The sequence below is a fragment of the Hippopotamus amphibius genome, chromosome 15 (genome assembly GCF_030028045.1).
Source record: "Hippopotamus amphibius kiboko isolate mHipAmp2 chromosome 15, mHipAmp2.hap2, whole genome shotgun sequence".
Classification (NCBI taxonomy): Eukaryota; Metazoa; Chordata; class Mammalia; order Artiodactyla; family Hippopotamidae; genus Hippopotamus; species Hippopotamus amphibius.
In genome coordinates this window covers 43,146,777-43,173,877 of record NC_080200.1, presented here as the reverse complement: position 1 = coordinate 43,173,877, position 27,101 = coordinate 43,146,777, and the positions used below count along the sequence as shown (strand labels likewise).

General features: G+C 39.3%; 1 protein-coding gene across 1 annotated transcript in view; it reads right to left on the bottom strand.

Moving 5' to 3' along the window:
- Positions 1–223: 223 nt before the first annotated feature.
- ADAMTS12 (ADAM metallopeptidase with thrombospondin type 1 motif 12) overlaps positions 224–27,101 on the bottom strand; it is a 341,068-nt gene continuing 314,190 nt past the window's right edge. The window contains exons 22-24 of the mRNA XM_057710080.1: positions 25,501–25,644; positions 15,149–15,308; positions 224–4,036 (exon numbers count right to left, since the gene is read on the bottom strand). Of these exons, the coding sequence (XP_057566063.1) occupies positions 3,873–4,036; positions 15,149–15,308; positions 25,501–25,644 (468 nt within the window). The 3' untranslated portion in view covers positions 224–3,872. The remainder of the gene's footprint in view (positions 4,037–15,148; positions 15,309–25,500; positions 25,645–27,101) is intronic.

Below are 27,101 nucleotides of genomic sequence, written 5' to 3'. Positions count from 1 at the left end.
ATCATTCATGAGCAGAGACCTAAGTTCCACCTCACCTGGGATGTGACTCATCTTGTGATATATTGATTTAGGGGTGGAGTAGGAGGGAATCTGCAGGGAGTGGGGGAGGAAGGAATTGACAGCATCTTCTTCCAGGTTGCTAAATTCCAGGGTTGCCTTGGTGGGTGGTGGGAGTCTTGCAGTAGGGGTAAATGAATCACAGGGAAACATCAGTGAGTCTGGCCATTTATTGATGCCACACAATGGCAGGCTATGGTTACACTCTAGTTTTAAACACTGAGGTACCCATCAAGGTACCCCTTAAGGAGGCTGGGCCTGGCAAAGCAGCACAGAGATGCAGAGAGGGCAGTGGATGAGGCAATGTACCACATACAACCACTTTGAAGGGCAGTGTTAGGTAGAATTGTGCTTCCCCAACCATGTTTTTTTTTTTTTTAAATGACATAACTTAAAATAATACTACTAATAATATTTGAATTAGCAATACAAGAAAAAAAAAGTAGCATCAAATATGTTGGCTAAGTTGTAGCACCAGACAATTCATGTCATGTGGTTTCTCTCTTGAAAGTGAATCGCTGTGCACTGATTCATTGTCCCATGGCTTGATCCTAAAGTCAGAAGGGAGAAGAGCTAAGACCTGTAATCTCTGGGATAGCAATGTGTAGCTTTCAGAGTTTGGAGGATTTTAGCCAATTGATTGGGAAATTATGATCCGAAACAATATAAATCCCTCAATTTGTGTTCCAGAAAGGAGATGATGGTTATCAAAAACACTCACTAAGTATCTGAAAGTATCACATTGGGATGACTCCACCAAGTAGGGACGGGTCAGGAGATTGGACGGAGGTGCACTCTTGTTTAAGAAAACCCAACATTAAAACAAGTCATTCCTACAAAGGGGCAATTGCTTGTATCACAAAATGATTTCCTATTTTACCAAAGAATTTACTATTTAGTCTCTTAAAATATTGTTTCCTTGTAGTGTGTTGAATTATGTTTCGTTGTTTAAGGATTAACCTACACCCTTTCAGAGAAGAGCTAACTCTACCACTGGGAGAGGCAATGTAAACCAAATTGGGTTTGAGAACCTTCATGTATTTAAGCACCAGCCCCTGTGGCAGCTTCTCTGGTTCATGGTAGATGTGTATCCAGTGTCTCTTGCTACATTTCTTACTTGCTTGTTCAAGGTGGGAAGAAAGGAGGCCATGGAAGAAGTAAACCAACAACGCTACTTCATGTTGGCCCCCATGAGCACCAAAAGAATGGTGAGACACCATCTAGGTTCTTGCCTTCAGAGTCTCCCTGTTAATCTGAAGTCCCTCTTTTATTGCAAGCACTGGGACCTGCCAAAACCCTAATGACCCAAAGCTGAATGATTGTCAAGGCAAAAACTGTGTCAGATGACTCTAATAGCAAGTGCTATCTTTATCCTGGGGTCCAGAATGACAGATGTTACACAAATGTCTTACAACACAGCCTCCATACAGGAAGTGAATGTCCATGATGCAGGATTAAGGGCCAATATTCTGCCTTTGAGAAACTAGAGAAAGGCCTAGAATGGAGCACCTGACCAGAACCCCCAAAATTTCTACCATCTTTGCCGTATGGGTCATAAATAACATTTTGCATATTGGTAAATCTGGTCTAGTTTAGTTTGCTGAGGTCAGTAGGAATCTGGGTTTGTTCCTGAGTTTTTTAAGACTGGTCATATCCAGGTCTCTGATGACATGCATGACATAGGATACCAGAGCACCAGGTTAAATTAAATCCATCCAGCTTACCTAAATTCATCCCCCTAAAAGCCTACTCTCCTCTTCAGGGATAGTTTTTGCGAATTGCCTCATTAGAAAAAAAAAAAAAATCAGGTTCTCTTCTACTCATGTCACTGACAATTTAAGCATCTTCTCTCTAAAACTTATTTCACCAGAGGCTGCCATTGGCCAGCAATGTTTAAAGACAATACAAGAACATAATTATATAGAAATAGATTCCCTGATTTTGGTAAACATTTCTATTCCTCCTATTTCTGCTCTATCTCAAATTTCATCCCAACCCCAGTGTTTTGTTTTCCACAGGCATTTATTAGAATAATACAGAGTAATGGCTTGAAAAAAAAAAAGCGCATAATATAAAAATTTTAAGATTCTGGTATCCAAACAATAGAATTGGCGTTGGCCAGCAACACCATTACACATTTAACAGAAGATGCATATGGACTTGCCCATTTGTACATCTATCTATATGTTTATGTTACTTCTGCCACCAACTAGATATTAGCACCATTTTTCAATAGCACCATTCTGCTGAACGGATAGGTAATTCAGGGGAAAGATGGGACACTGTTGTCCATGGTGAATGTTAACGGTATCTGTGTGTGATTCTGAAGACACGCTGCCCATTACATGAAGGTCGCTCTCCTGCCTTCCCCTCTGGCAAGAGCTGGTTCTGAGGGGCTTCTTCCTGTGGGGGCTCCAACCACCCCCCCACCCCTTGCCATTTTCCAGGTTCCGTTCATGTAAATACCTCCCCTTACAAACCTGGAAATTTGCCTTGAATTTGAGACCGCAGCCTACTTTGACTCCTGATGGGTGATGGGAACATCCAGAATAAGCATTCTAGCTTTCATGTCACTTTTTTGGGCTACCTGACTCACCTGTTCCCCACCCCACCCCGGGAAACAGGTCCTCAAAAGTAACTATTAGGTGTGCTAGAGAGGAGGATGTCAGCTTTACCTCACTTTTGAAACTTTTTTTTTTATCGAGACTAGAAATTTATACTAAGTTTTCCTATACTTAATACAGTTTACCTGGTTCTTGGAAATATTTTAATCTAGAGTTCCATTTTCCAACCTGAGGGTAGGTAGGGGCAGGTTGCAGCCGTGGACCTGGCCATAGCAGTTGTGGTGTGTAAACTGCCAGCAGTGAAGAGATGTTCTCCCTGAACTGAAGACTCGGACAGGGAATATGCCAGAGAAGGGAAAGTCACACAGGAAGACTCATTTGCTGTTATACAAAGGAATGGTATTTGCCAGGGAAGTGGGAAGAATAAAAGCCCACATTCTCTTCCTTATACGAGCAAGAAACTGATTTCTGTTAATTTGCTTTTTAAGAGTTCTCATAGAAATGATCCTTAAGTTAGAAATGTCTTCTGTAGAACTAACCTAAATCCCTTAGGTTACTAACGCCTAAGGGATTTAGGTTAGTTCCTGCCCATTTCCTCTTCTTCTAGTGTCTCCAGGAAGGCATGGGAGTCTAAACAACCCAGACGTAGAGTCCACAGGGATTAGGGACAGACTGACGGTGTAGCCAGCACTTTCTCTCCCTGTCCCAGTTGAACATTTGGTAAAGAAAGCAGTCCTCTGCCTGGATGAATTATAAGAATGTTCCTGAAAGTTCTCCCATGACATTTTAAACAGCAGCTATTCCAAATACGGAGATAAAGAATGATTTCACCAAGGCAAATTAACAAGATTATCTGTTCCCTGGCTGTGTGTGGCTCTGTTTTCCTGATCCTCTTGAGGTAGTCTGGGAAGCATCTGATCTCTCATTTTTACCTTTCAGAGAGGAACAAAAGACATCATTTCACAGACTTGCCCAACTTGGCGCCTTTCCCAGGAGCTGATTCCACGAGAAGCCCAATTCTCCTGGATACCTCACCTGCCTATGAGGGAGCAGTGAGTGTTACAGTCCCATGCCTCCTGCGAGGGGTATTTTGTGGCTAAAGGAACACAGTGGGCTTTGTTTTGTGATGAGCCAAAGCTGAACCTGAAACACACACAGTGAGAAACCGCATTGAAGTGGTCCCTGGGGCTAGAACATGTCACGGTCAGCAGGCTGCTGCAGTCTATGGTGGAGGGTGGCTTCCTTCTGGACTTAGGGTGCTTTGGGGTTTTTGAGCGGCTGTCGCTTTCTTGGCCTTTGGGTCTGGGAACACGAGAGGCAGCACTGAGCCCTCACAGTGGGCACAGAACACTTCCTCATGGCTTTTAGTGTCTGGCAGAAACTGGCTGATAAGTTGTCCTTGATGCAAAGTAAATCTGTGGGAGGAGAAAAAAAAATAAGAAAAAAACAGAGATTATCCTTTTGTAAGTGAATCAGGGCAACTTCTATTAATGGAAGACTTTACATGTCTACTGAGAAAGCCTCCATGACAATTCATAATAGCTGATATCCGCTGACATTCACTCCTGTGTAGCAATGTCATACATCCCACCCTTGCCATGGCCACCTGGTGGTGAATACTTCCCCACTCCTGGACTTTGGGTTCAGCCCTATGACTTGCTCTGGACAATGGGATATTACTGGACATGATCCCTGAAGGGCCTTGGACTGTGCAGGAGGATGAGGCTGTCCTGATGAGCTTCTGCCATCACCATTAGAAGAACCGGGCTCATGCAGCCACTGGCCCAAGGAGGATGAGACACATGGAGCAGACCTAGAACCAACTTACAGCTTGCAGCCAAGGCCAATCAGAGCCAAACTAGATCAGCTGAACTTGAGTAAAAAAATTCTCGCTCATAGTTTTATAGCCCAGAGTTTAGAGGTGCTTTGCTATGCAGGATTGTGATGCAATAGTTGAATGCAATATTTTACATGCATCGCTTCATTCGTTCTTCACGTCAGTAACTATCAGGTAAGTACAACTGTTCTTTCTGTTTTACAAATGGAAACGTGAAGCCCACAGAAGTTAAGAACTTGCACAATGTTATCCAGCTGATAAGTGGCACAGTCAGATCTAAACATGGGTAGTTTTGACTCTAAAGCTCATGCTTTTATCAATCGTATCATCCAGAGCACCAAGCAGTCATCCAGTCAGCCAACTAACCAACGCTTCCCGAGCAAAGGATGCAGATATATAAAATGTGGTCACTGCCCTCCAGAAATGTACCATGCAGATGAAGGCATAAGACATGCACAAATAATTCCCAGAGTAAGTATACAATTAGTTACTTGGGTACAAATCCTTGTTCTCCCCTAACTCTGGGCAGGTCAGTCCCTTAATTATTTTGGCCCTCCTTTCCTCACACATGAAACGGGATTGGACTAGATTTCTCGGGGACCACCCTCGCATAGTCTGTAGGTACTAGTTACTCAGACTGTACTGGCCCATGTATTCCTTGTCTGGAAGGAATTCAATAAGGCCTAAATAACAGATTTTTCTTTTGTAAAGTGAAATTGTTTCAGACTTTGCTTCAGTGCCTCTCAGAGCTCTCGTTGATTTTCTTTCTCCATTACAGACAAGATTTGAACAGTCCTACGGAAAAGCTTTTCCCCAAACAGGCTGCTGTCCTTTGTAAATAGAACTGTCAGTAAAAGTAGAAATTGAGGTACTATTCTCTTTATCCAAATGTGTGACAGTATTTTTGCCTCTCTATGCATTTTTCACCTTCAGGTCACAAAGGCAAAAAATACTTTTCATCTCCTCAGAACTCACCATTCCCTTGACTGTGCCGTGTTTTTTCATGAAGAAATGTCTTCTCTTAACTGTCAAAATTGCACCCGGTTTGCAAGTGTTAAGTGCACTTAGGAGTAGGTAACATTTAATGCTTCTAGAACTCAAAACCTCTTCATAGCTGATTCTTTTCTTCTTCAGGTCTCTTCCTAAATGTATTATAAAAATCAGTGCCCTCTAGTCCCCCAGGAAAGTTCTGTACGTGATCTGACATTTCAGGAAGAGTACGTATTTCTACCAAGTATTCCTACTGAGGAACAGCAATCTGAGCTCTCCATCTCCCACGTGCCCTCCAGATCAGCAGGTGTTCTCCATGGGGCTTGGGCTGTGCGTCATGTGGGCTGCTGTTCAGAACGAGGCAGGGCTTCCTTTCTGGGCTTCTGGCGTTGGAGCAGGGCCCAGCATGGAAGCCTAGGCATCACAGGGCTGCTGTGACTTCTTAGCCAGCCTCTCCTACAGTCCTTATGGATGGTGCACAGAAAGGTGCATCTGGGGTATCTCTTTGCCCCACGTTCTCCCTGCTGTGAGTATGTGAGTGCTCTAGGCCTACTATAAGAAAAGAAGACAGAGGAAGTATGAAAGCTAAGCTTCCATTCCTTCTCTCCACAGAGCCTCTTTTGGCCATGTTGGACCACATAGTTTCCTTCTGCCCCAATCTCCAAACTTATATTATTATTGTAACATTTGCTCAAACATGGCTTTATTTTCTATCTTGAACTGTTTTGTAAATGGTGTGTGAGCCTTTTCTGCTAAAGGCTGAAGAGTGACGTCTCTCTAGGGTGTCTAAAAAGGCCTCTTAGAGGACTGCAAAGTCTTTAGCTTTGTTCTGGGTTGAATTGTATCCTTCAAAGTTTAAGTGTCCCCCAAAAGTTGAAGTCCTAGCCATTGGTACCTGTGAATGTGACCTTATTTGGAAATATTTCTTTGCAGAGGTAATTATGATGTAAATTAAAATGACTTAATCCACATAACTGTGTCCTTCTAGAGGGAGAAAAGATAGACACACACAGTAAAGAGAAAGCCATGTGATGACACAGACGGCCATGTGGTGAGGGAGGCAGAGGCTGGAGTTACACAGCTACAGGCCAAGGAAAGCTGGTGACCACCAGAAGCTAAGAGAGAGAGCATGGCCCTACCAAGAACCTTGGTTTCTGGACTTCTTGCCTCCAGAAAACTGTGAGAATAAATTTCTGTTGTTTTAGAAACACAGATAATTTTTAAGCACTTACCACATACTAGGCAATGTGCTTGACACACTATTTCATTTGATCCCCATATAAATTTACTTATAGGTATATCTGTTCTTCTCCCTTTATAACTGAGGTTCCAGAGAGGCTTAGTAACTGGCCCAACATCGCACAGCTGGAACGTAGATGGTGGTGCTGGAATGTGAATGCTGCCTCGGTGCCTCTAAAGCTCTGCCACCAAGAGAATGAATCTCTTGTGCTGGTTATGGGGGAGGAGGGGCCCACATGGACAGGTCTTCCCTGACCAGAACAGCTTCATTTGTTCAACCAAGGGCCCCCACTTGTCAGGTCAACATCTATGTGACTGAATAGGCTCAACCAAGCCTGGTGTTCCTGTCTGATCTTGGGAACCACTGGATCATGAGCCCTGCTTTTCAATGGTCCTTAGAACCCTGGGAACATGTGGGTACCGGGATCCTCCTTTTTGAAAGTGGGAAACTGGAAGGAGAAGTGGAGGATAGCAGTGACCTATATTGGGAGCCTGTGTTCCAGGCCTATGTTTAGCAGCTCATTTAGACAATGACTGTGAGTCCAACATCACGGCAGGGCTTAATTGCACCAGTTCTCCTTATTATTGTGAAACAATGAAGGCTGGCTGTGTTCATCAGCCAACTGGATCCCAGCCGAAGCACACACAATGCTCATAATGAGGGGGACCTTAGAGAGGACATCCCAATTTGCCTATGCCTGTTTAACAGAAATCATACTTGGAAATTTAAAGGGACAGTTATAAGCTTGTTCTCTTGATGTCAGCTATGTCTAGGTCGAAGGGATAATATTTTGCCTACAAAAGTTGAAAAATAATTTCAGTGTTATTGGAAAATACAGTTTCTGTAAGACTTTGGATTCTTTGAAGCCAGGGAATGTGTCAGACTCATTTCTGTATCCTCAGTTTTTGGTACTTGCCTGGGATATATCTTGTGATCAGTAATATTTGCTGAATAAATGAATGAATTGACATTCTGTTCATCTGGAAGAGTAACTTTCAGTAGGAAGTCTGTTGAAGGGGTGGCCAAAATGAAGTAGGAAGACTCTGAGCTCACCTCTGCCCAAAGGCACACCAAAATTACAACAATTTATGGAGTAACTATTGATGAGAAAGACTGGTAGAAAAGCTCCTCTACAACTAAAGATACAAAGAAGGAACCACAACCAGACAGGTAGGAGGGATGGAGATGTGGTATAGTCAGGACCCATATCCCTTCTATACCACTAGTGGGAATGTAAATTGGTACAACCACTATGTAGAACAGTATGGAGGTTCCTTACAAAACTAAAAATAGAACTACCATATGATCCAGCAATCTGACTCCTGGGAACATGTCTGGAGAAAACCATAATTTGAAAAACATGCATCCCAATTTTCACTGCAGCACTATTCACAATAGCCAAGACATGGAAGCAACCTAAATGTCCATCGATAGATGAATGGATAAAGAAGATGTGGTACATACATACAATGGAATATTACTCAGCTGTAAAAAGCAATGAAACTGGGACATTTGTAGAGACATGGCTGGGACCTAGAGACTGTCATACAGAGTGAAGCGAGTCACAAAGAGAAACAGATATTGTATATTAACACATATATGTGGACTATAGAAAAATGGTACAAATCAACTGGTTTGCAAGGCAGAAATAGACACACAGATGTAGAGAACAAACACATGGACACCAAGTGGGGAAAGCGGGGAGGTTTGGGTGGGGGGGGGGAATGAACTGCGAGATTGGGATACCAAATTGTACACTCTAAATACATGCAGTTTATTGTAAAAAATAAAAAAAAAGTTAAAAAATAAAAAAAATAAAAAAAATCAAACTGGACTTCTCTCTCACACCATGCACAAAAATAAATTCAAAATGGATTAAAGAATTAAATCTAAAACTGGAAAACATAAAACTTCTTGAAGAAAACATAGGTAGTTTGCTCTTCGACATTGGTCTTAGTAATATTTTTGGATCTGTTTAGGCAAGGAAAACAAAAGCAAAGATAAACAAATGGGAAAATATGAAACTAAAAAGTTTTCACATGGTGAAGGAAAATACCAACAAAATGTAGAGGCTGCCTACTGAATGGGAGAAGATATTTGCAAACAGTGTATTTGATAAGCAGTTACTATCCAAAATATACAAAGAATATACAAAGAACTCATACAACTAAACATCAAAAAACATAAAGCCATTTAAAAATGGGCAGAAGATGTAAATAGAAAATTTTCCAAAGAAGACATACAGATAGCCAACAGGTACATGAAAAGATGCTCAACATCACTTATCATAAGGGCAATGCAAATCAAAACCACAATGAGATATCACCTCACACCTTTCAGGATGGCTTACATCAAGAAGACAACAAATAACAAATATTGGCCAGGATGTGGAAAAAAGGGAACCCTTGTGCCCTGTTGGTAGGAGTGTACATTGGTACAGCTACTATGGAAAACAGTATGGAGGTTCTTCAAATACTAAAAATAGAACTACCGCATGATCAACAATTCCACTCCTGTGTATTACCCAAAGAAAACAAAAACTAATTAGAAAATATATATATGCATCCCTGTGTTCACTGCAGCACTATTTATAATAGCCAACATATGGAAGCAACCCAAATTCCCATCAATAGATGAATGGATAAAGAAGATGTGATATGTATGTGTGTGTGTAAATACATACACACACACACACACACACACACACAATGGAATGTTACTCAGCCATGAAAAAATGATATCTTGCCATTTGCAACAATATGGGTGGACCTAGAGGGTATTATGCTAAGTGAAATAAATCAGAGAATGACAAATATCACATGATCTTACTTATATATGGAATCTAAAAAACAAAATAAAACAGAATAATAGATACAGAGAACAAACAGGTGGTTGCCAGAGGGGTGTGAGGTGGGGGCAGGGGGGAAGACATAGGTGAGGGAGATGAAGAGGTACAAACTTCCAGTTATAAAATCAATGAGTCATGGGTATGAAATGTACAATGTGGGGAATATAGTCAATAACTATGTAATATCTTTGAAAGGGGACAGATGGTAACTAGACTTATCATTGTCATCCATTTGAAATGTATAGAAATATTGAATCCCTTGTGTACCAAGAACCAGCACAGTGTTGTTATACTTCAAAAACAAACTCAGAAAAATAGATCAAATTTGTGGTTACCAGAGGTGGGTGCTGGGGAGGGGGAATAGGAGGCAGGCAGTCAAAATATACAAACTTCCAGTCATAATACTAAGGATGTAATGTACAACATGATAAATGCAATAAGCACTGCTGTGTAATATATATGAAAGTTTTTAAGAGTAAATCCTAAGAGTTCTCATCAGAAGAATACAAATTTCTATTTCTCTAATTTAGTATTTATGAGATGATACATGTAAACTTATTGTGACAGTCAGTCCCTAATGTATATAAATCAAATAATTATGCTGTACACCTTAAACTTATACAGTGCTACATCTCAATTATATCTCAGTAAAACTGGAAGAAAAAATTTTAAGTCTGCTGACTCAAATGTTTATTTATATCAACCGTAAGTACTGTCCCTATTGCTTTTCTTATTTTTTTTTTTGTTGCATTATGAACCCCTCATTCCCAGAATAAAACAACCACCACCCAAGAATGGTGTGCCTATGGGTTTTGCTTTTGTTTTTAATTATCATGAATGTAATGCCTAGAATACAGCTGAAACTCAGTAAATCTTTCTGGATGAATTTTTTTATTTTTTTTAAAAATTGGGGTATAGTTGCTTTACAATTTTGTATTAGTTTCTGTTGTACAATGAAGTGAATGAACTATATGTATACATACATTCCCTCCGTCTCTGATCTCCTTCCCACCCCAACCCCCCAATCCCATACATCTAGGTCACCACAGAGCACTGCGCTGAGCTCCCTGCGCTTTACAGCAGGTTCCCGCTAGCTATCTGTTTTACACATGGCAGTGCACATAGGTCAACCCCAATCTCCCAATCCATCCCACCTCCCATCCCCACATGTCCATTCGCTACGACAGCGTCTGTATTCCTGCCCTGAAAATAGGTTCATCTATACCATTTTTCTAGATTTCACATACATGCATTAATATACAATATTTGTTTCTCTCTGACTTACTTCACTCTGCACAACAGACTCTAGGTCAATCCACATCTCTACAAATGACTCAATTTTGTTCCTTTTATGGCTAATATTCCATCGTATATATGTATCACATCTTCTTTATCCATTCATCTGTCAGTGGACATTTAGGTTGCTTCCATGTCCTGGCTATTGTAAATAGTGCTGCCATGAACATTGGGGTGCATGTGTCTTTTTGAATTATGGTTTTCTCAGGGTATATGCCCAGTAGTGGGATTGCTGGGTCATGTGATAGTTGTATTTTTGTCTTTTAAGGAGCCTCCATACTGTTCTCTATAGTGGCTGTATCAATTTACATTCCCACCAATAGCATATAGGAGGGTTCCCTTTTCTCCACACCCTCTCAAGCACTTATTGTTTGTAGATTTTTTGATGATGGTCATTCTGACCAGTGTGAGGTGATACCTCATTGTAGTTTTAATCTGCATTTCACTAATAATTAGTGATGTTGACCATCTTTTCATGTGCCTCTTGGCCATCTGCATGTCTTCTTTGGCGAAATGTCTATTTAGGTCTTCCACCCATTTCTTGATTGGGTTGTTTGTTTTTTTGATATTGAGCTTCATGAGCTATTTGTATATTTTGATTTTTTTTTTCACCAAGACACTTGGAAAGAGTTCCATAGTCCCCACTGCGGAAATAGTAGTTCTGATTTAGATTTTAAGTCATTAACAATTTAGATGGCACCTAAAGAAAGTAAAATGGCCTAGAGGAAAGTAAACCTTATATGAATTCATACCTCATTTTACAAGATGGGCATGGGGGCATGTTTACTGTGATGGCTGGCTGGCTGAGAAGTATCTGGGCATTGAATGACTTATTTTCAAAGCATTTTAGAGGGTACAGGAGTCAGGGTGGGTGGTTGGCTTTTTTTAAATCAAGGAATTTCTTGCAGTTGCTCTTTCCTGTTTCTACATGAGTAAGCATGGCTCTGCCTCTGAGAGAAGCTTGTAATTACCACTTGTTGCCCTGAGAATTGTTGGTGAATGGGATTCATTTTTATTTATATCCATTGCCAGCCAACTGTTAGTCATCATTTCTTCAGTGTGAGATTTCAACATAAAAAATACCAGATATACATTTAACCCAATTTTGATTATTGAAAATTGTCTTTAACTGTCTTATTGCTGGCCAGTACAATGTATATATAATTTAAAAATAACCAATAGGGGGACTTCCTAGGTGGCGCAGTGGTTAAGAATCCACCTGCCAATGAACGGGACATGGGTTCGATCCCTGCCCCAGGAAGATTCCACATGCTGTGGAGCAACTAAGCCTGTGCACCACTACTATTGAGCCTGTGTGCTGCAACTACTGAAGCCCATGTGCCTAGAGCCCATGCTGCACAACAAGAGAAGCCACCCAAGTGAGGAGCCTGCCCACCAGAGTGAAGAGTAGCCCCCGCTCACCACAACTAGAGAAAGCCCATGTGCAGCATTAAAGACCCAACACAGCCAATAATAATAATAATAATAATAATAATAATAATAATAATAATAATAATAATAAATAACCAATAGGGACTTCCCTGGTGGTCCAGTGGTTAAGATTCCACATTTCCACTGCAGGGGGGCACAGGTTCAATCCCTGGTTAGGGAATTAAGATCCCACATGCCACGTAGTGTGGCCAAAAACAGAAACAAAACAATACTACTAGGCGTGGTCAACCGAGACTATGTTGCTGCCTCAATTATATAAAAACCAACACAACTTAGAAGGATTCTATACCATCAGCATTTAAAAACCATCGTACCAGAGAATGTGATGAGATGACATGAAAGGGAGTCCCAACTTGACCTCTTTGTCTACAACAGGATGCTTTTCATGAAAAGATGCTCATTACTGCTCTATTAGTTATATTAGAGAAATGCAAATCAAAACAATAAGGTACCTATAGATTATCATACTAAGTGAAGTAAGTCAGAGAAGAAAGACAAATACCATATGATATGACTTATATATGGAATATAAAATATGACACCTATGAACCTATCTATGAAAGAGAAACAGATTCAAAGACATAGAGAACAGACTTGTGGTTGCCAAGGTGGAGGGGTGGAGGAGGAATGGACTGGGAGTTTGGGATTAGCAGACACAAACTAGTATATATAGAATGGATAAACAAGGTCCTACTGTATAGTACATGGAACTATATTCAATATCCTGTGATAAACCATAATAGAAAAGAATATATATATATATATATAACTGCTGTACAGAGTTATATATATATAACTCTGCTGTACAGCAGAAATTAACATTCTAAATCAACTACACTTCAATAAAGTTAAAAAAAATAGAACAAGATGCTTCTCAAACCTTAATGTGCATTCAAATCACCTGGGAATCTTGTTTAAATGCAGATTCTGATTCAGTAGGTCTGGGGTGAGGCCTAAGATCCTGCATTTATAATAACCTCCCCGGTGATACCAGTGCAGCTAGTCCAGGGACCATACTTTGAGTAGCAAGAGTCTGGAAGGCTAAAACTTAATAACACCTCTGAAAATGAGCCCTAGGTAGCTCTGTCTGGAGGTTCAAGTAAGGTCAGTGATAGCCACCCTCAAATGCAAGTTGGTCAGAAAGAAGTTGCATGTGATCATTAGATCTGAAGCATTTTCCCCTCAGTGCACCGTGTTCAGGATTTCCCACCCACACCTCTCTCCTGACCTCCGCACCTGAGTAAAAACCAATCACAGGCCACTCCTACCTAAATGATTCATAGGCATGAATCAACATGTCCCAAACATGTTGATGTCCCAAACATGTCCCAGACAGAATGCATTACCTTTTCTGTTTCCCGAACACACTCCTGGGCTTCCTCTCTCAGGGAATGGCTGCCTTATCTACTCAGCTGCCCAAGTGGGAAATCTGGGCTTTGTTCTCCCTCCTCTTTCCGCCAGCACAAAGTACTGTCAGGTCCTTCTTTTAAATAGCTCTTGAATCCACTCGCTTCTATCTGTGCTTCTGCTGCCTTAGTTCATGCCACACACATCTCCTGCTTGGGGTGTAGTTGCTGTCTGCAAACTGGTCCCCTTCTCTATCTTCCACAGTACAGCCTGCATGACCGTATCTTTGCTCCCCTGTTTGGAATACTTCAGTGGCTCCCTTCTACCCTACGGATCAAGTCCAACCTTATATCCTCTATCTCCAGCTTACCCCTCTAGCCCTACTGTTTCCCAACTCCCCTTGATCTGTGTACTGCATTTAGGCTTACGGGTTATGACATCATCTTCTTCCTGCTTATTGCAGACACTGAAACCTACTCCTGGAACCTCTCGCCTGACCTCGCCACTCATCCTTCACTTCCACTGGAGGCCTTCCCTCCTCTCCCCAGTTTACATTTGATGCCCTTCCCAAGTACTCATAACATCCTTGCCACCCTGATCAGTACCTCACTGGCTGGTGATTTTGCTCCTTGTTTGACATTATGTTTAACACACAGTAAGTTCCCAACAAATATGTGTTAAATAAATACATGATCTGTAAATAAACAACACCTACGGAAACTCTTTTCAGGATATTAACTCTGACAACAGTCTCTGTTGAATGCCAGCCCTCAGTGCTTGGAAGGAAGCGAGAAGCAGATTAATAGACCACAGGTTTCACTACCTCTCATCCTTACGACTCTTTGGAAAAAGACTACCACTGGTAGACAGCCTTAAATACCTGCAAATTCGCTTTCCCTGGGGTGGCTGTTGGCCAATGGCTGAAGGGTATGGGTGTGTGAACCCTCAGCTCATTGACCTCAAGAGCAGACAACTCTGAGATGTAACTTTCACTCTGGAGCTTCCCTGTGGTTCCAGGCTGAAGCTAGGACTGTGCCTGAGATGGCAGCCTGGCTGTGCTTCCTCCCTTTTCTGTTTTGCTTTCCTCTCCCTTAGCGATCTTCACGGGGAGCACTTCCCTAATGAATCCCTTGCATGCAGAGTCTATTTCTGTAGAACCTGACCTAAGACAGCAGTGTTAGACTGATAGAAAGGGCCATTCCGTACTTGAGTGGGTTCCTGAGAAAGGCTAGAGCATTTCTCAGAAATCTTTAGAAAAATAGGGGTGATTCTCATCTGTCTGGGATGAAGTCAGTGTGAACGTGCTTTGAGACAGGAAATAGATGAGATAACCCCTCAAGGAACTAGTGTCGAACTTCACCAAATCACAGATGGCTCCCGGGGGAGCTGGCTAGCCTCTACAGCATTAAGATTTTCAGCTCAGTAAAAAGAGGCTAAAGCTATACCCACAAATCGAGTTATGCAGGACAACTTATTTATGAAAATCTCTGTCCCCCCTGAGCAAGTCATTCACCTACCAGCATTCTTCCTGCAGGCCTGTTGGTTGCATTTTTGGGATTCTGGGGGTCTGGGTTCGTGATCACACAGGCATCGGTCCTGGTCTTCAGTTGCATTGTTCTCTGAGGCAACACAATGGACCGTCCTCCATTGAGAGCCACCTCCACAGGACACAGTGCACTGGAAGAGAAGGGCACATGGAGAGAGTCAGAATTCTCCTGCACAATCACCAGGTGAACTCCAGCAAAACTGCTCTAACCCCATGGTGGTCAAGTAGGGGAAAGCCTCAATCATCACAAGTCTTTTTGAAGGAGTCATAGAATAAAGGCACTAAGAATTTGGAGATGTGAATTTAGGAAAAGTTTATACTATAGATTATGTGAACTGAATTCGGCTTAATTTACAATTGGGTTCTCTGAAGAACGTGGACAGAGGTTGAATTGCAAGCAAAATAGAAAAAAATTCATATCTGGGCTCTGGTGCCTCAGCAATCCAGTTTCTCTGAACTGGTTTTGATTTAGGTCTGGGAGTCAGATGTGAGGAGAGGCGGCAAAGCTACAAGGAAAGCTGAGAGGATAAAAAGGGAAGAGGGAGAGGAAAAGCAAGGTGGAAGGGAGAGGGAATTTGGAATGGACCTGGCTGAACCACGTGTGGCCTCAAGCCACATAACAGATAAGATTCAGGTAATGTCAGGATGTGGCTGCCTGGAAGCAGAAGGGGATTTTCTGGCCTGTGAAAGCTATCCCGGGGATGTAAGAAAATGTGTTTGGGAAACAACAAATGTTGGAGAGGGTGTGGAGAAAAGGGAACTCTCCTGCACTGTTGGTGGGAATGTAAATTGACACAGCCACTATGGAAAACAGTTTGGAGGTTCCTTAAAAAACTACAAATAGAACTACCATATGATCCAGTAATCCCACTACTGGGCATATACCCAGAGAAAACCATAATCCCAAAAGAAACATGTACCATAATGTTTATTGCAGCACTATTTACAATAGCCAGAACGTGGAAGCAACCTAAATGCCCATCAACAAATGAATGGATAAAGAAGATGTGGCATATATATACAATGGAATATTACTCAGCTATCAAAAGGAATGAGATGGAGCTATATGTAATGAGGTGGATAGACCTAGAGTCTGTCATACAGAGTGAAGTCAGTCAGAAAGAGAAAGGCAAATATTGTATGCTAACTCATATATACGGAATCTAAAAATAGTACTGATGAACTCAGTGACAGGACAAGAATAAGGATGCAGATGCAGAGAATGGACTGGAGATCTTGAGGTTTGGGGGTGGCGAGGGGTGAAGGGGAAGCTGAGACAAAGTGAGAGAGTAGCATAGACATATATATACTACCAACTGTAAAATAGATAGCCAGTGGGAAGTTGCTGTATAACAAAGGGAGTTCAGCTCAATGATGGATGATGCCTTGGAGGACTGGGACAGGTAGGGTGGGGGGGAGTCGAGGGAAGTAGGAGATACGGGGATATGTGTATAAATACAGATGATTGACCTTGGTGTACCTCAAAAACTGGTACAAGAGTGTAAAGCAATTATATTCCAATAAAAATAAAAATAAAAAAAGAAAAAAGGAAAATACAAATTAAAGCCACAATGAGGTAACACTACAAATCTGTTAGAATGACTAAAGTATTAAAAAAAAAAAAAAAAGAAAATGTGTTTGAATTTACTATATACACATACACTCTTTTAAAATTTCTTTATTGTGGTAAAATATTTAAAACATAAAATTTACTATTTTAACCATTTTCACTGTATAGCTCAGTGCCTTAAATACATTCACGTTGTTCTGTAATCATTACCACCAACCATCTCTAGGACTTTTTCATCTTCCCAAAGAGAAACTCTGTACCCCCAACACACCTGACCTAGCCCCTGGCAACCACCATTCTATTTTTTGTCTCTATGAATTTGACTATTTGAGGTACCTCGTATAAGTAGAATCATACAATATTTGTCCTTTTGTGACTTGCTTCTTTCAGTTAGCATAGTTGTCTCCAGGTTTCTTCCAAGCTATAGTATGTGTCAGAATTTCCCTTTAAGGTGAGATAATATTCCATTGTGTGTAGATACCACATTTTCTTTATCCATTCATCTGTTGATGGACATTGGGTTGCTTCCACCTTTTGGCTACTGTGAACCACATATACTCTTATGATTTACATTCCATTTCATGGTTTACTACTTTTAGGCTCATCTGTCTTATATAATCAAAATCTTCCAGAGAGCAGAAACCAGTTCCTCTTTCTTTGTTCCGCATGGCAAGTAGATGAGTGCTAAACACAGCCTGACCATTCAGTAAATACCCATTGATTGGCTGAAAAAGATTGCTATATGGCAAATTCTGGAAAAATCCCCAGGCCCCAAATATCCCATTTGCCATTTGAAATATTATTGGTCAACAAGATTACTAGACTTCAGAAAATACCCACACGGGGACACCACTGAAACTCAGAATACTGTTACCAAACGCTATTTCCCACAAAACTCCAATATGGGATAAGAGGAGAAAGAATTTCTCTTAACATCCACTGCTTTACTTTATTCCACTTTTCATAAAGCCTACAACAAAGCCATCAGCATGGAACTTCATGTCTGTTTTATAAATTCAGAGATTACTCTGATTAAACCTAAAGGTAATTCTTTTCAGTGAATTCACATTACATTCTCCATGGGAGAAAAGTAAGAAAATAACTACTCAACTGATCCTGAGTAAATAAAAGTGTGCAACAGAGGCCAGAGGGAAGAACAAGGGAAGTTAATCAAGGCAGAATATGATAAAGGGTGTTGGAGGTACTGGACCAGAATTCAGGAGACATGAGCTTTTTCCTTCACTACACATTGTCCTGGATCTCACTCAACCTCTCTCTTTCTTCCTCTGTAAAACAAGGTTGTTACAGGTAAGAATATACAATGGAGAAAAGACAGTCTCTTCAATAAGTGGTGCTGGGAAAACTGGACAGCTACATGTAAAAGAATGAAATCAGAACATTCCCTAACACCATACATAAAAATAATCTCAAAATTAATTAAAGACCTAAATGTAAGGCCAGACACTATAAAACTCTCAGAGGAAAACATAGGAAGAACACTCTTTGATATAAGTCACTGCAAGATCTTTTGGGATCCACCTCCTAGAGTAATGAAAATAAAAACAAAAATAAACAAATGAGACCTAATTAAACTCAAAAGCTTGTGCATGGCAAAGGAAATCATAAAAAAAACAAAACACAAAAAGACAGCCCTCAGAACGGGAGAAGATATTTGCAAATGAAGCAACTGACAAGGAATTAATCTCCAAAATAAACAAACAGCTCATGCAGCTCAATATCAAAAAAAACAAACAACCCAATCAAAAAATGGATAGAAGACCTAAATAGGCATTTCTCCAAAGAAGACATGCAGATGTCCAAAAAACACATGAAAACATTCTAAACGTCACTAATTATTAGAGAAATGCAAATCAAAACTACAATGAGGTATCACCTCGCACCGGTCAGAATGGCCATCATCAAAAAATCTATAAGCGATAAATCCTGGAGAGGGTGTGGAGAAAAGGGAGCCCTCCTACACTGTTGGTGGGAATGTAAATTGGTACAGCCACTATGGAGAACAGTATGGAGGTTTCCTAGAAACCTAAAAACAGAGCCACCATATGACCCAGCAATAGCACTCATAGGCATATATCCAGAGGAAACCATAATCAAAAGGATGCAGGCACCCCAATGTTCACTGCAGCACTATTTACAATAGTGAGGACATGGAAGCAACCTAAATGTCCACCAACAGAGAAATGGATAAAGAAGATGTGGTGCATATATAAAATGGAATATTGCTCAGCAATAAAAGGGACGAAATAGTGCCATTTGCAGGGATGTGGATGGACCTAGAGATTGTCATAGAGAGTGAAGTCAAAAAGAGAAAAACAAATATCATATAATATTGCTTATATGTGGAATCTAGAAAAATGGTACAGATTAATTTATTTGCAAAGCAGAAATAGAATCACAGATGCAGAGAACAAACTTATAGTTGCCAAGGGGTGAACGGTGCGGTGGGATGAATTAGGAGATTGGGATTGACATATATACACCACTATGTATAAAATAGATAACTAATGAGAACCTAACGTATAGCACAGGGAACTCTACTCAGTGTTCTATGGTGAACTAAATGTCAAGGAAATCTAAGAAAGAGTGAATATATGTATACACATAACTGATTCACTTTGCTGCACAGTAGAAACTAATACAACATTGTAAAGCAACCATACTCCAATAAAAATTAATAAAACAAATACAAAACCAGTTACTGGGCCCATATTTTATGGTCTCTAAAATCATATTTAAAGTATCCTGTACATTTAATTCCCATCTTCTTATAAAATGCATTATCATTTCTATTATTAGTGTTTTATTATTAATAGAATACTCTATTAATGTCATCAGGAACTTACAGAGTATATAGAATTATTTTGAAATGGCATTAAATGGGATAGCATATAATCTTAGTAATGTTCAGGTGTTATAAGTGGTAACTATTTTCAGAAAATAAACAGACATGAAAATTAAAAAAAAATTCTCTAATACCATATACAAAAATAAACTCAAAATGGATTAAAGATCTAAATCTAAGACCAGATACTATAAAACTCTTAGAGGCAAACATAGGCAGAACACTCTTTGACATAAATCACAGCAATATCTTTTTGGACCCACCTCCTACAGTAATGAAAATAAAAATAAACACATGGGGCCTAATTAAACTTAAAAGCTTTTGCACAGCAAAGGAAACCATAAACAAAACATGAAGACAACCCACAGAATGAGAGAAAATATTTGCAAACAAAGCTACTGACAAGAGATTAATCTCCAAAATACACAAACAACTCATGCAGCTCAATATGAAAAAAAAAAAAAACCCAAACAATCCAATCAAAAAGTGGGCAGAATATCTAAATAGACATTTCTCCAAAGACATACAGATGGCCAAAAAGCAGATGAAAAGATGCTCAACATTGCAAATTATTACCGAAATGCAAATCAAAACTACAATGCAGTATCATTTCACATCTGTTAGAATGGCCATCATCAAAAAGTCTACAAATAATAAGTGATGGAGAGGGTGTAGAGAAAAGGGAACCCTCCTATACCATTGGTGGGAATGTAAACCGGTACATCCATTATGGAGAACAGTATGGAGGTTCCTTAAAAAACTAAAAATACAACTACCATATGATTCAGCAATCCCACTCCTGGGCATATGTCTGGAGCAACCATAATTCGAAAGGATACATGCACCCCAATGTTCATTGAAGCACTATTTACAATAGCCAAGATATGGAAGTAACCTAAATGTCCACCAACAGAGGAATGGATAAAGATGTGGTACATATATACAATGGAATATTACTCAGTCATAAAAAAGAATGAAATAATCCCATTTGCAGCAACATGGATGGACTTAGAGATTATCATACCAATTGAAGTAAGTCTGACAGAGAAAGACAAATATCATGGTATCATGATATCACTTACATGTGGAATATAAAAAAAGTGATACAAATGAACTTATTTACAAAACAGAAAGACTCAGGGACTTTGAAAACAAATTTATGGTTACCAAAGGGGAAAGTTTGTAGGGAGGGATGAATTAGGAGTTTGGGAATAACATATACATAGTAGTATATATAAAATACAAGAGTGAGTCAAAAATTATATGCACTCTGGCTGTAGAATTTATTTCAATTAAATTTTAGAAAAGACAAATACAGCATTTTTCAACATAATATTCTTGCTTTTCAATACACTTTGTCCAGTTTTTGCAGAATGTCGACAGTGCAGGCAGAAGTGTGCAGATGTGTTTTGTCATGTAAGATCATAATGCCCTTGGATAGCAGTGCTCTGCATTTAATCCGAAGTTTAGGCTTCGGCTGGCCCACATTGCAATAACTTCATTTTGAGGTGTTAAAGCATCCTCCCTATAGTCCTGATCTTGCTCCATCAGACTTTCACCTGTTTGGTCCCCTGAAAGCAGCCCTATGAGGATGAAAATTCACTTCTGATTAAGAAGTGAAGAGAGTGGTGCGTTCGTTGCTCACAGCTTAGCCTAAAACATTTTTTAATGAGGGAATACAAAAGCTTGTTGACAGATGGACAAAGTGTATCAAAAAGCAAGATTATGTTGAAAAATGATATATCTGTCTTTTTAAAAAGTTAATTAAAATAAATTCTACAGTCAGAGTGCAGATAAATTTTGACTCACCCTCATAGATAATCAATAAGGTCCTACTGTATAGCACAATATTCTGTAATAACCTATATTGGAAAAGAATCTGAAAAAGAATGGGTATATGTATAACTGAATCACTTTGCTGGGCACCTGAAACTAATACAACATTGTAAATCAACTATACTCCAATATACAATAAAAATTAAACAAAACAAAACAAACAAGCAAACAAGATGGAAGAGCTAATTCCAAGCCAAGCAGAAGAATAAGCAGAGAGGTCACTGTTCATGCCTGTGTTAGCTAAGTTAAATAACTTGTGATTGAGAAGATGCATGAATTTGTGTTGTGTTTAATTAGAGGCTTAAGCAGGAAGCATGGTTGCTGATTTGGGTTATGTTAATTGTGGTAATGCTGTGAGTTTGGGGTTTTAGGGAGAAGGTACCTCTCAATGCTCAGTTCCAATTCTTTGTATCCAATAAAAATGAGGGATCTTTGTGCAGAACTGAGCACCCGAGATAGGGATGGGGCTTAGCTGGGGCTTAGCTCCAAGCTAAGGCTGCTGAATAACTGAATTGGTCACACCCTACACTGAACTCTGCACTATCCTCTTTCAGTCCTATGCTTCTCTTCAGCTTAAACTGGCCTGTTTAGAATAGTTGATTGCCTGGGCTCAGCAGATGATCAGCAAAGACTCTCTGTGAGAAGCTATAAAATAGACATATGAAGACTGGACTCTATTGGTGCTACCACTCAACCAACACAGATTAAGTGGAGAAACTGTTTGGTGATTTAAAACTGATGCAAACTAATGCAAGCATCTCAACAGAATGATTTTCTTGCACTTACTATCAATATATGGAAGGCACTGTAAATGCATAGGCAATATCCTTGAGTTCAATTCTTATAACAACTATGTAAAATAAGATTTGTTTTGGCTATCTGCTTCTATCTTCCAAAATTATATTGACCCCCCCCCCCACCCTTTGCTGCTGTCTCCTGTCCTCTGTCTTTGTGGGTTTCTGCCACTTTCAGGTTTTCTTTCTTTTTTCTCATCTTATGCATATTTAATGGAGTTTTGGGAACAGAGGCAAATGTATATATTCAATCCATCCATATGTCTTACTTGAACTCTATAACTTGTCCTTTTCACTTAATAATACGTAATGAGGTCAAGGGCAATCCCAAAGACTGGCTTGGTTGACAGAGCTAGCTCCATTGCCCCCTATTTTTTGATATGCACAATTGATGAATGATTAGTACATGGCTCTTCCAATGAAACTTTAACGCAGGTCCACCTCCAAGAGATTGCTACTTCTAACTCCCTCTAAAGAAATTCTGAACTTCTGCTGTTGGAAATCTTTACATCTCAGAAATATAGGTCTACCTCATTCTTAAAAGGGCTGCACTATAATAAATTAATAAATTAACCAGTTCCTCCATCAATGGACATTTAGATTATTTCCAGGAATTGCTATTATAACATGGCAAGGAACATTCTTTATAGTCATCTAGGATCACATCTGGTGGTATATTTGTGGGTTAAATTATTAAAGGTAGACTTACTTGGTTAGACAGCCTATGTATTTTAAGTTTCTCCCTGATTTTAAAACTTTCTATTCTAAGTTCACACAGATGATCATGACTGAGGAAATGCGCTGGAAATCTGGCTGAAGAGCAACCACACAAAACTTCATAATTTACAACCTCAGTGCTACCTACACATCAAAATGAGGAGCAGCATGCATTCTTACAGGAAGATGGGAATGGTTTTGACGATCTCTTTTCAGTGTGTATGCTGAGAGCTTGATATGTTTCACACATCATTACTATTGTCATACTTACTGGGATATCATCATCATTCTTGCCTGAAAGAAAACTGCATTATCCAACTTTCCCTTACAACAAATGAGAAGGTACTAGAGCCTCAGGGAATTGACAGTGACACTTGAAAATGTTTATCTGTAGTTTTTAATCTATGGAATTTTGTGCCCCTGAATGGGCCCAAATTTATAGCATTTTCATGACAGTTCACATTGTATCAAACTTTCTTTTCTGATGGTCACATTTGATGTGATTAGTGATGCTTATAATTGTTACACAGGGCTCCAGGGTATTTATGAAGAGCCTAATCCTGAAACACATCTTTATTTATTGAGTACAATTTTTTTCAGGTTGTGAAATCGGAGATGGATGAGAAAAAATTGTTTTAGAAATAACTGAACATCTAATAAATAGAAAATAAGTTTCCAAGGGAAATACTGTAAGATGCCTAAATGTAAATTAAATTTTCTTCATATGAAAAATAATACAATTGCATGACATTGTTTTCTGTTGTTCACATGACCCATGGGGATAGGGTGAAAACTGGATCCTGACCCTGGCAGACAGCTTAGTAGTATGCATAAGCAAAAGCTTGCCAGGATACCAGAATCTCCTTTGGCCATTTATCATGAATCAGCATTAGATGCCAATGAAAATAGGGCATTCATAGAAAATACTAGGGGTCCTGTCTAAGGGAATGTTTGATGTCATTCTTTATTGTCTACAGGGCATTTTTAAGCTACAAAAATAGTAAAATATGTATTTTTTATTTGTTGCAGGCTAATTGACTAATGTACAATGTTTCTTTAGCAATAACGAGTCATCTTGTTTTTCCTGGATTTGAGTGGGAAGAGACCAATACAACCTTGAGTTGGATGCACCAGCAGGAGCCTTTTTTTTTTAAGAGTACATACCAGCATTCAAACTGATCATGGCTGTGCAGATATAACTACACAGCTATAACAATGAAAATTACTAAGAACATAGCAACCTAAAAATATCTGGGGACATTACATTTAGCAAAATACTGCATTAGTCTGTGTTATAATTATAACCATCAAAATATACTTACACAAGAACAAGTTACTTTAAAAAATATTAATAGTTGAGGTGTTAGTGTATCAGATCCTTTTGGCTCCCGTCTCCCAGCTGCTGGCCTCTGATGGGCCCCAGCTGAGGTGGCAACCAACGTCATGGAAGCACAACCCATTAGCCTGCACCTCATGCCCTTGTTGTGGACCTCTTACCCTGACTCTGGATTTTCTTATTGCCAATGAGATGTGAGATACAGTGGCACCTGTCACACATGAATAACCCAGGACAATGGGGGATGCTACCCATCTAAGGGGAGATTTTTACTCCATCTTGGGAGATAGAAGTCAGAAGATAATCTCCTCTCTTCCTGCCTCTGGACAAACTGCTCCAAGAGACAGTGGTTCAAACAGCTTTTAAAAGACCTTCTTTCAAGACCAAGCAATCAGTTGCTCTTGACACCAAGCAGTGGTCAGTTAGGAAAAATGGTCAGCCTGGTAACGCACCACTTTGTACTTGATTCCACTCCTTCCCTGCCTCCTTCCTCTTTTCTATCAATCCTGCTTCCCTGACATTGTTATTTCCTTATAAAGTGTTAGATTTTGCCTTAGCTTTATTTTCTAGAAAACCTAGGATAAAATAAGTCAGAGTGATGGAAGAATCTGTCTTGGGAGAATTTTTTTGTTTTCAGTGTCACTGACAGTCTTATTTCTACAATACATAAACTTTGTAAGAATCATAAATCTTTCTTTCATCTACAATTTAACTATTTTATTTGTCTATCAGACAAGCAGCTTATCTAGCAAGCTGATAATCTGTGTGTTGACAAGACTCCAGACATTCACTAAATCATGCTAAGCCTCAAGCTTCAGGGCACATGCAATTCCTATTTGCTCTAGAAAAAGCCAGAGGATCCAAGATGTTAGGATCCCAAATTACTTTTCCTTAGACTTTGTGCCTCTGGGCTAGTTTTTCATATTTGACCTTTTCTCTTTTGAAAGTATTTGATCTTTTCCTCTTCTGAACTCAAGACAGTTAATATTGACCACCATGTCAGCCATGGGTCAACTTTTAGCAGATTTAGAGGTAATAGAGAGCAGAAGAGTAAAATATAGAACTTAAATATATAGAAATACACTTTAAATCAATGGTTACCTTAAACATTGACAGGGATTATATATGACTTTTAAAATCAAAAGAAAACAAGTGCTATTTTTTTAAAAGACTAAAATAAATGAAAGAGATTGTAATTGACTCTTACCAGGTCCCAGTTCCCAGGGGCCCAATGACAGCAAGGGTGTCCATTGCAGGGTTCAGTGGACGTGGGCTTTTTTGTCCAGTCGCAGAGGCCTCCTGGACAAGTCACTCCTCTCTTCTGAACTCCGCCTCCACAGGACCTGGAACACTGGTACACAACAGGGACAAGGTCAGGTAAAAATCACATGGCATCATTTTCAGAGATAAAGGGTAGGGACGTGTCTTTTCAGTGCTGACACTGCACCTGGTAGATGTGAATATTCAGTAGATACTGAATAAATGTTTATTTAAAAAAATACTTGACAGTTCACCTCTAGTTCCATACCCTGTATTTCAACCCATTCACCCCAATTATTTAGTAAGAGGTGTTTTGTTGTTGTTGTTGTTTTCTTTTTCAGTTCGGAAACAAAGAAAAAAAAGGAATATTTCAATTGTCTGGAACAAGCATTTTTTTTTTACTATGAATATTAAGTTATAAAGATGTATATATATATGTGTGTATATATATAGTATAAAACATATCTGTAGAGCAGAAATTCCCATGATTATGGAATAAATATTCACGATTACTGAATATTTCAAGTGGGGATAAAAAATCAGTTTGGTGATCACTGGTTCAGTATTACTTGACATAAAGTCTAGCTTATCACAGTACATCACAAAGTTGGCAGCAACAATTAGGCCCAAACGTATTAACTCCAAATCTAGGTAGTTTCATCTGATCACTGTAATATGTTCCTAGTGTCTGAATTGACAATCATGTGTATTTAGAGTTTTTTCATCAAACTACGCTAAAGTAAAGAATTTAGATTGCCAAAACATTTATTATTAATTTTTAAGTAAAAAACTCAGATTTGAAGGAGAGAGAAAGAGTTTCACAGACAAGCAAAGTTAAAGAGCTCAACAGCATTAAACCAGGTTTACAAGAAACGTTAAAGTGACTTCTCTAAGCAGGAAATAAAAGACCACAACTAGAGACACAAAAATTGCAAAAGGAAAAGTCTCATTTTTAAAGGCAAACATATAGTAAAGGTAGTAGATCAAGCACTTCTAAGCTAGGAGGAAGGTTAAAAGACAAAAGTAGTACTTAAAAAAAAAAAATACCTGGAGATGAATGAAAATGGAAAACAATGATCCAAAACCTATGGGATGCAGAAAAGCAGTTCTAGGAGGGAAGTTTATAGCAATACAAGCCTACCTCAGGAAATAAAAATCTCGAATAAACAACCTAACCTATACCTAAAGGAACTAGAAGAAGAAGAACAAAACCAAAAGTTAGTAGAAGAAAAGAAATAATAAAGAATAGAGCAAAAATAAATGAGATAAAGATTTAAAAAAGCAATAGAAAATATCAAGGAAACTAAGAGTTGGGTCTTTGAAAAAATAAAAAAAAAAAATGATAAGCCTTTAGCCAGACTCATCAAGAAAAAAAAGAGGGCTCAAATAAATAAAATCAGAAATGGAAAGAAATTACAATCCCACCACAGAAATATGAGGATCATGGGAGATTGTTACAATTATATGCAAACAAAATAGATGACCAAGAAGAAAAGGATAAATTCCTATAAATGTACAAACACCTAAGACTGAATCAGGAAGATATAG